This window comes from Rutilus rutilus (genome assembly GCF_951802725.1).
Source record: "Rutilus rutilus genome assembly, chromosome: 25".
NCBI classification, from domain to species: domain Eukaryota; kingdom Metazoa; phylum Chordata; class Actinopteri; order Cypriniformes; family Leuciscidae; genus Rutilus; species Rutilus rutilus.
The window spans coordinates 23,157,857-23,168,163 of record NC_140229.1 but is presented as its reverse complement, the minus strand read 5'-3'; the positions used below and the strand labels follow the sequence as shown (position 1 = coordinate 23,168,163).

Genomic DNA, 10,307 nt, shown 5'->3' with positions numbered 1-10,307 from the left:
CGCACGGACAACACATCAGTAGTGGCCCATGTGAACCACCAGGGCGGTGTCAGATCAAAGAAGCTCTGCGCCCTGACGGAACGCCTCCTCGTATGGGCTCAGCACTCTCTGCGCTCTCTGAGAGCATCGCATGTGCCTGGCCATCTGAACGAGGGCCCCGACAGACTGTCCAGGGACAACGTTCCCCCTGGGGAGTGGTCTCTACACCCCCAAAAAGTCCAGTCGCTGTGGCGCCGCTTTGGCAGAGCGAAAGTCGACCTCTTTGCGTCAAAAGACAACGCACACTGCCCAGTATTCTTTTCAAAGAGCGAGGACGCGCTGGCCCAGACATGGCCCAGCGGCCCGCTATATGCTTTTCCCCCGGTCTCTCTGCTGCCTCAGGTCATCGAGAGAGTCAGGAAAGCGCGCCACACAGTGCTCCTCATAACCCCGTTCTGGGAGAACCAAGCTTGGTTCCCGGAACTCATACAATTGGCAGACTCAGCCCCTTGGCCGATTCCGGTGCGGAGAGACCTTCTCTCTCAAGCCCGCGGCTCGATTTGGCATCCCCACCCAGAGCGCTGGTCTCTGCATGCGTGGAGCCTCAACAATTACATGCTGATCTACCAGAAGGGGTGATGAACACGATCATACAATCTAGAGCCCCCTCCACGAGGCGGCTCTACACGTCCAAATGGTCGGTGTTTAACAAATGGTGCACTGCCAGAGGGCTCGATCCACAGACATGTGGGGTCTCGCAAGTATTGTGCTTCCTTCAAGAGCTACTGGACGCGGGCAGGTCCCCCTCCACGCTCAAAGTCTATGTTGCGGCCATTTCAGCGCTCTCTATCTCAGAGCCGGGATTAGGAAGGAACGAGTTCGTCATCCGCTTCCTTAGAGGAGCGAGAAGGATGAACCCCCCGCGACCCCCTTCGGTTCCTATGTGGGATCTTTCACTGGTCTTAGACGCACTGAAAGCACATCCCTTTGAACCCTTAGAAACTGTGGATATGAAATACCTCACGCTCAAAACCGTTTTTCTGATAGCACTGTCTTCAGTAAAACGTGTGGGAGACCTTCACGCGTTATCCACTAACGCTGCGTGCCTCGAGTTCGGACCCAATGACTCCAAAGTTATTCTCAGACCGAGGCATGGGTACGTCCCCAAAATTTTGGGCACTCCCTTCATTTCCCTTTCAGCCCTGCCGAATGCTGGCTGCGAGACAGATAGTAATCTCCTCTGCCCAGTTAGGGCGCTGAGAAGCTATATTTCGCGCTCCGCCGCCTTCAGGCGTTCAGAGCAGCTCTTTGTTTCGTTTGGTGGGCGCACCAAGGGTCTCGCCGCCTCGAAACACACCCTATCCAGATGGATAGTTGACGCTATCGCAGCTGCTTACGCATCTAAAAACCTGCAGTGCCCTTTGGGCATTCGAGCGCACTCCACCAGAGGCATGGCCTCATCGTGGGCGTGGTCCAGCGGGATTCCCATTCATGACATTTGTGCAGCGGCAGGCTGGGCCTCCCCCTCCACATTTGTTAGGTTTTACAACCTGGAAGTTCCCGCCTTGCAGGCCAAAGTGTTATCAGTCTAAGTCTCGCGTAAGCCAGCCCACTGTCTGTGCGCGGGCTATGTTGTTGATTTAGCTCTACTGGTTGAGCTGCACTATGTGGGAAGTGTCAGTTGGACCGGCTGTGCCGCTCCCTGCCCCATAATTTGTGCTTGTGTACTGTGGTATCTTGGCCGCCCAGCTCCGCTTCGCGTTCCCTGGGCTCTCCATGGGATTCATTCAGGATGCTGGGCGCGCGCACGGCGTTGACAAGGGTGTTCCCGCAGCGTAAGCTAGCTTACGCAATACGAGAGAACCTCTCGTAAGAGAACGTACTCGGTTACTAACGTAACCTCTGTTCTCTCTAGAGAGGGAACGAGTATTGCGTAACCCGCCGTGCTCTCGCCACGAGCTCATTTCGCTTCATGCGACAGAAACCAGCGAAGCAGCCTCTGTACCTTGCTTATATACGCTAAGCCACACCCCTAATGACGGGCTGTGACGCATTAAGCGCGCCAAGCACGCTCATTGGACGTGACGTCACGCGCAAGGCTCAGCCATAGGCTGCTGCAGTTGCCGCAGAGCAGCCAATGGGCACGCGATTCGCCTGCCCTAGGTCTGCAGGCTGCCGCACTGCGTTGACAAGTTTTAAAAAATTAAGGATAATTTTTGGCTTCAGTATCTCGAGAAAGGAGACTTTCCCGCAGCGTAAGCTAGCTTACGCAATACTCGTTCCCTCTCTAGAGAGAACAGAGGTTACGTTAGTAACCGAGTACGGCTACTATTACACAGTAGCGATAGCGTTAAGCGCACCAGAATTAAATATAATATTCAGAAGTAAACAGCATAGCTTACTTACAGATTCAGTTTACAACCACAAATGAATAAGCGCCTCGATTCAGGGAGCAGTGCAAAGTGCCCGTGCAAAATCAGTTTTTGTGTGTGTTTTATAAGTGTGTCGATTCAGGGAGCAGTGCAAAGTGCCCGTGCAAAATCAGTTTTTGTGTGTGTTTTATAAGCGTGTCGATTCAGGGAGCAGTGCAAAGTGCCCGTGCAAAATCAGTTTTTGTGTGTGTTTTTAGTAATTGTTGGTTTCTTGGTAAAGAAAACACATTTTTACTCAAATTAATCAAAATGGATTTATCACGTTTTGGAACCAAACTATAATATTCAGAAGTAAACAGTGTAGCTGACAGATTGTCAGAATGTTTATTTTTAAACCACAACCTTCTTGGGGCTTCTTTGACCGATGTTTATTTTTAAACCACAACCTTTTAAAAATGATATATTTAACGATATCTTTTGCATTTATCATCCAAACAACGTCCAACTTGGCACTGCACTTACTCGTGCCCGTGGCAAGACACCTGTCGAATTTGAAATCCATCGGACCAACGGTTCGAGAGATATGTGGTTAACACACACACACACAGACAGACAGACAGACAGACAGACAGACGGACATACAGACAGACAGACGTTTCTGTAATTTATAGATAGATTATCTTCATCCTTCTTTGTCTTTGTGGTATTTCCATTATCACGTTACGGAATGTTGTTTGTCACAACATGTCTATTTAAAATAAAGTGTTGACCGGCCAGTTTTAAAGTCTAACTATAAAAAATGGTAAAACAAAGAAAAAAAACAATGGTTCTCATTTCTAATGTTCATTCGCATTTGATTGTAAAATTGCAGGACATTTCAGATATCTTTAAACATTTAAATCATTTAGGCAACTCTATCCCACATATATTGTAAAAGGAATAACAACTATTTGCAAGAGGCTAAATGCAGAAGACATTAAAACTCCCAGTGAGTCCATTAGATGGCCTAATAAAAGACCCAAATGTGTATAAAAGTTTGATATGTCCATGCTTTTTAATATAATTTATGATTGTTTTAATGGTGGTCACTTTGTTCAATTGTAGATACAAGACAGACAATATATTATTCACAATAAAAGTTACAGAACAACTCTGATGCCGGTAACATTTATTCAGGTTACACTGATTTCATGAGATTGGCAAATGCTTCAAATGTTAATTAAACTGATCCAGATGTCAGCAGTGTTGTGACCTCACTAATACAGACATGCCTGTATATGTCTTAACAGAGTCACAGAACAATCACTGTTAACAGAGATACATTCACAACACAAATCAAAATCAAATTCACAATCACAAACATAGCTCAGAAAAACACCTCACAGTAACAGTACATGATTAAAAATCAAAGAGTAAGATTTGAAGCTCACGATTTTTTCTTTCGAACATTTCAAGATGTCATGAATGTCAACAAAACCAATTCATGCATGTATAGGTAAAATAATTATTTGTCACTAAGAGTATACCACAACATTCAAACTAGTACTACAGGTTTACATATATAAAACACATCTTTATTTTATTGGAATAAAACATTTCGCTAAGTTTAATTATTTTCTATGATTTCTTATTACAAGGCAAGAGTAAGTGCAAGCAACTTTCTGTATAATGGCACTCATGCATTAGTCAGGATATGCTATGATTAATATTGAAACCAGCAGGGTTTTTTTTTTTTTTTTTTTTTTTGTGGTCATAGTTAATATTCATGGATACTTGGATTTTAAGGTGTGAGTTTTAAGTTTTCTTACCATCATACCAAACTAATTTAAACAGAGGTCAGAGAGGGAGTTAATTGATGTTTAGGCTTTTCTCTGCATCTGCTTTTGCGATGTTTCCCCAGGGTATTTCTGCAGGCTTTGCATCGTACTCCTCTGCAAACTGCTCATTGAATTGTGCCATCACATATTTCCAGTATGCTGAGGCCTCTATGCTGGGGTCTGGATCGATTCGCCAGTCTGGATAGATTTTGCTGTATTCTTTATATGGATGCCACTGATCGTTGGTGTCTTCGCACTTAAAGCGTGAGTTGCTGTGCACTGAAGAAGAGCAGATGTCGGTCGCTAGTTTTTTAGAATCATCAAATCTGCAGCGGCCGAGACCTTCTGGTCTGTGGATTGAGACAAAGTGTTTAGTGTGAGCGTCTCCTCCAGCCTCACATGGTGCTTTACAGAATGGACACTGTTTCCCACAGCCATGCACTCGTTTGAACAGCACATCCTGTGGTTTGGTTTGAAGACGATATATTTTCCTTTGAAAATCTCTTGCTTTGAAACTTGCTTTCAGTGATTTATCCATGTCCAATACAGAATCTTGAAGGTATTCAGCAAATCTTTTTAGATTTGCTTCGTTCAGTGAACTGATTTTGTCCACTGCGTCCTTGGGAAAAACAAGCCTATTAACAAGTTTATTACAGATGTTCTCAATAAATCCCTTGATGTCATTTATCTTTCTGTCTCGCTCTGCCTCTTCAATGGCCTGTTTAATTTCACTGATGACTTCATTGACGAGGTTCTCCTCCAATGTGAACATTCTGTTCTCTACTGAAAAGTGCTTTTTGATTTTGTCCAAAATAAAGGCTTTAACAAACGGTTCATATGACGAGATGAACTGCAAATATGTTTCAAATTTAGATTCATCGAGAAGATTTTTCAAGACTGAAATCTGAAATGTTGTCCTAGATCCGAAAATTGCTGAGTTTTCACCAGTCACCATCTTGTCTGCCATTTTCATGCCCAAGTTCTCTGAAATAAATCTTTCCAAGGCAGGTTTTAGGCAGTTTCTCATGAATTCATCAGCTTTCTTCTGACACTGGTCTCGTTCACTGTAAAGGTCAATGAAGTCAGAGCGGTATGTATGTTTGAAGTTCTCCAAGGCTGTTCGTGGGTTGTTTTCCTTGATGAATTGATTGTGAATCTCTTGAAATTCTCTGCTTGCAAAGCCACATATGTGCAGTTTAAGGGACAGCTCAAAATCTTCCTTTAGCTCAAGAACTTCCTGAGCCTTAAGTTTCTCATCAATCATGTTAAGAATTTCCCTGATGTATGTATCATCATAATTATCATTACATTCCCTCTTTGCTTTAACAAATTCCCAACAATCTCTGATAAGATTGTCTGACATCTCTTGAACTGTCTTGATCCATTGAGCGTGCCACTTCCTGTATATAAAGTTACCTTTGTGGACAACAAAATTTCCATGGCCTTCGTTGTGTAGATCCTTCACTTTGTCTAAGCTTTGAGCCATTGAACTTCCTCTAGATTGAAGATTTTTTCTCAAATGATGTAAAACTTCTGTCCTGATATCTTGTTGTTCGAGCCCTGTGCATGCCAGTGTCCTGACAGTCTCCTGCCACATTTTTTCAAATGCTTTATCCAGCATGGAGTCTGACATGTCTGACTTGTTCTCACGACAGTTTTTCAGCAAGTTCAGCACTTTATTCTCCATTGTGTCCATGTATGTCTTTTTGATTCCTTCCACTTTGATCATTCCATTTCTACGTGAAACAGCTGCATCCAGTTTGCTTTTGACTGAATTTGAAAGTTCCTTCTTCAAAGACGTGGCAGAGTTTATAAAGTCTTGTCGATAATTCTCCACTAGTTCAACATGACCTTCTTCTTGTTCATAGTATGATTTGATCTTGTCATTAATTTCATTTTGACCTTTTGAAAGCTTAGCTTCTGTTTCCTGTAGTAAACGACAACGAACATCTTCAACGGTGCACTTCTCAGAGTTTTCAAATTTTCCATGATTTAAGATCTTGGTTTCAGCTTCTAACGCCCATGTGTGCATTTGCTTTCTCAGTGTCCAGTCCCATCTGTTGTACTCTGTGCACAGTTTCATGTATGCATCAGCCACCAGGCTGTTTCTGAAACTGAAGATGAATTTCTCAAATTTCACAGCAGTCCACAAGTCTTTGGTCCATTTAAGAAATTCATTGATGTTGTAGGACTCGTAACCTCTGAAGATCTCCATTATATGCTTTTTGAGAGCATACACAGACTCACTATAGCCAATACTCACGGGTGCCATTGGGGGGTTTCCATGCCACAATCCAGGGATGTAGTGGTCACCCGTCTCAGTGTCATAGTTCATCACATCTGTGAATTTGCTGAATTCTAGTTTGTTCTCCATTTTGGCTGCAGCTTTTGTCATTTCATCCAGTTGTTCCAACAGAAATTTACGGTCTCTCATGTTTGAATCATGAGCCGAGACATCAGCAACATTCTGGTGTACAAACAAACACGTGTGTTTTTTTCCTATCTCCTTCATCCTGAGGAAGGCGTGAACAATGATCTGTAAAATGTCTTTCATCTCTGTTGAATTCTCCATGGCAATGTTGACAATTGTTACATCACTCAGTCCAACAACAAGAGTTGCCAACTCATTGTCATGTTCATGGCTGTTGTCCAATTGTGCGAGCTCAGGGGATTTCAGTCCTTCGGTGTCAATTATCACTATATAATCACAATTGAGTTCTGCTTGGCGATCATCTGCTACTTTAATAAGCTGCATAAAGGCTCCCCTGGTGCACCTTCCACTGCTTACTGCAAACTGAACTCCAAACATGGTGTTCAACAGCGTTGACTTTCCTGAACTCTGGACCCCCAATACAGTGACAACCATAATCCTGTTTTTGGACTCCACCAGTGTGTTTAATTCAGAAAACACACCAGAAATCCATTTCACAGGGACATTTGAAGAATCTCCATCCACTAGTTCAAGTGAAAATCCATCCAATAGTAGTTCAGCACAGAGTCTAGGTAAGTGTTTCAGCTGTTTTCGGTAAAGTGAATCTTCTGGAAGCGAGACTGAAGCCTCGTAAAGCTGGCTCATCTCTCGAATGAAGTGCTCCACTCCTAAAGAACTGTTTGAAATCTTTTTATCAAGCTCAGCAATTTCTGCCTTGTTTCCACAGACATCTTGACATTTCTGTTTGTACAGTTCTCTGAGTTGAGGCAGTACTTCATGTGATCGATTCTCTAGAGCGATTCTCAACCATTTTAAGAAGTAGGCCCTTTCTGGTGTTGATATTGCAATGATGAAGCAGCTCATAGTGGCAGATATGTTTTTGCTGCATTGCTCTTCTCTGAGTTTCTTTTTCTGCATCTGAAGTTCATTTTTGTAGTCATCAATCTTCTTATCATCAATTTTCTTCTGTCGGCATTCCTCCTTCTCTAACTTGGCCAGTTTCATCAAGATCTCTCCTTGCAAGGGCAGCTCCTCCTTCTTGAACTGCACTATATCCTCTATTTTTGATGTGATTTCATCTGAACTTTTTTTTGCACGCTGACATTCTTCAGTATCCTCGTCCACCAAGATTCCCAGATTTCGTGCAATCTCAGCTAAACAAACAACTGAGGTTTTGTGATTGTTGTTATTAATTGCGTATTGCAACTTGCTCTGAATTTTGTCAACAAAGTCTGCATCATTCTGCTTGGCTTTAAAGATGAAATTGCTTTTATTCAGATTGAGCTTTTTGACTGTAGCTTTTATGCTGTAGTTGTTGGAGTCCCCCACAAAAAATAGCTGAGTTGTAGGTTTCTGACTGGGAACTGAAATTAACTGTGTATCTAAAAGCTGGGATTCAAAGAACACAAACACAGCAGTTGAAGCCTCACAAAGAAAAGAGTACTGTGTTTCAAAGTCCTGGATGTCACCTCTCAAGTTTGCAATCGCTATTGGCTCAGGAAAGACATCAATGTTCTTGTTTCCACATGGAAGATACCAAGCCAACTCAACTAAGCCATTTGATATTTTCTTGTCGATGTCTCCACAATCCATGTTGAAGTGCACAAAGGTATCGGTGTATTGCTGTGAATTTCTGAGCAGTTTATTCAGAATTTCTGATTTGGAAATGTTGCACCTGCCAAGTCTCACAAAAGACACTAACGGTAGGTCTGAGAGAACAATCCTTTCTTCCACAAATCCACTTGGATCTGACAGGGAGTGTGGTCTGTATTTTTTCACAATATCTCTCATTGCCCAAAGCATAAGAGTGATCTGATTGTTATCACTGTTTGGAAGCAGCAGAGGAACTGCAAACTGACACATGGACATTTTCATGATCATTTCCTGCTGAAGAAAACTGTCAGAACAAAGAAACACAGCAGTCAAAACGTCTAAAGGGTTTACTGACTGAGGACAGTCTGATTCAGCACTATCCTGATCATCATCCCACTCTGAATCTTCTGACCCATCTGAAGAGGAACACTTAACACTCCTCGCTGTCGTTTGTAGCAACATCAGTCTCTTCAAGAACAGCCATGGCAGATCTGAAAGGGACTGGACAAGCACATCTGTCACACTGTTCTTGTTGATCTGCAGCACTGTGTGTAGAGTGAGTTTCTTCCCATAATACTCTGCCAAACCCAAATTTTCCAAGAGTTTCTTCATGATGTTCCCTGTAAGTTAAAAACAAAATGAATAACATTTGCCGCCTCTTGCCCAGTCAGAATTGCATGAATTTAAGAGCAATGGCATTTCCCTAAATAAAACAGTTTTTGTCTATGGGATCTTTAGTTGTATTATTAGGGATGTCAATGTAATTTGTTAATTTAGTGCAATTATCATGAAGAATAAAATAATCATCATACCACTGACTCCTTCATAATGTCACAGTTATGTTCAGGTTAGTTCAGTTCATCGACTTTTAGTTTGTTTTCATTATTCCCTTGTGTTTCTTTGTCTTTGTTTCCCGCCACTAATTAGTTTCTATGGACACTGATATTCATGACAGTTGTTTGTTATTTTTTTCATCATCACTGTGTATTTAAGTTTCTCCTTGTGCACTCTTCCTTTGTAGTGTATTGTTCGTGTTTCACATGCTGTCTCGCATGTTGGCTGTCTAGATTGAGTTGTTTAACCCTCATACACTGTTACATTTCTGGTTACAGCCTGTATGGTACAGGGAAAAAATTGACCCTAATTGGATTCAATACAATTCCCTAAAAATCACACTGTGAAAAAAAAAAAAAAAAAAAGAATGCACAGTTGTGTTCAAAAGTAGTTATCGTCTATTGGAGTACACTATGGAACAGAATGCAGGGGGAATTTCCAAAGCTGCACTATTTTTACTTCTTAAAATCATAGCACTCATGTGCAAGAAAAACTGTAAGACAGAAAGGGGCAAAGATGTTCATCATGTGTAATGGCATGTTAATTTTTATTTTATTTTTAAGTTCTATCAAAGTCCCCCTATCATGCTTTTTCAGATATTACTCTTCATGCAGTGTATAATATAGCTGTTTGTGGGGGCTAGCGGGTCCTTCTGTCTCAGGTGGGAGGGGTGAATTATTAAATATAAATATTATTATGGGCCAATCCATTTCTGATAATTCCAGGTTGCATTGGTCACACAGGATGTTTATCCATTTAATTTGTGGCCATGAGAAATAGATTTCATTTCCTCGACATTTGAAGTCGTGGCCATGAGAAAAATACATCGACTTCACATCATGTGGCCCCGACATAAGGATGGCGTTACCTTGAAAAAAAGATCTCGTGGCCACGACTTATTATCACGTTCCCACGAGTTCGTTTTTCTGAACTGCTAAAACACTAAACCCCATTCTCTGAACCAAATTCTCAATAGCCTAAACCAATTTGTCGAATAAGTCACTCTTTCTTTAAAACATTAAACAAGTTCAGGTAGTTGAAACTGTAAGAAAATCTCATGAACTCTTTTTTTGCAAAACTCTAAACACATTCTCACTTAAAACACATTTCATACAGTGATGTTTCAAAATGCCAAACACAGGCAGGCAAAAGTTAAACAACTACAACACAGTTTTAATCGTTTACACACAACGACTCAAAATTGTTCACAGGGTTAACTGTGAACCACAAACTGAGCATTCATTTTAAAGGGAAATTTCCAAATATCTTTTATTTATTTGT

General features: G+C 41.8%; 1 protein-coding gene across 3 annotated transcripts in view; it reads right to left on the bottom strand.

The window, feature by feature from the left end:
• Positions 1 to 3,509: 3,509 nt before the first annotated feature.
• LOC311285080 (up-regulator of cell proliferation-like) overlaps positions 3,510 to 10,307 on the bottom strand; it is a 40,167-nt gene continuing 33,369 nt past the window's right edge. For all 3 annotated transcript variants that reach the window (XM_084400517.1, XM_084400518.1, XM_084400519.1), the window contains one exon: positions 3,510 to 8,812. In XM_084400517.1, the coding sequence (XP_084256643.1) occupies positions 4,200 to 8,812 (4,613 nt within the window). In that variant the 3' untranslated portion in view covers positions 3,510 to 4,199. The remainder of the gene's footprint in view (positions 8,813 to 10,307) is intronic.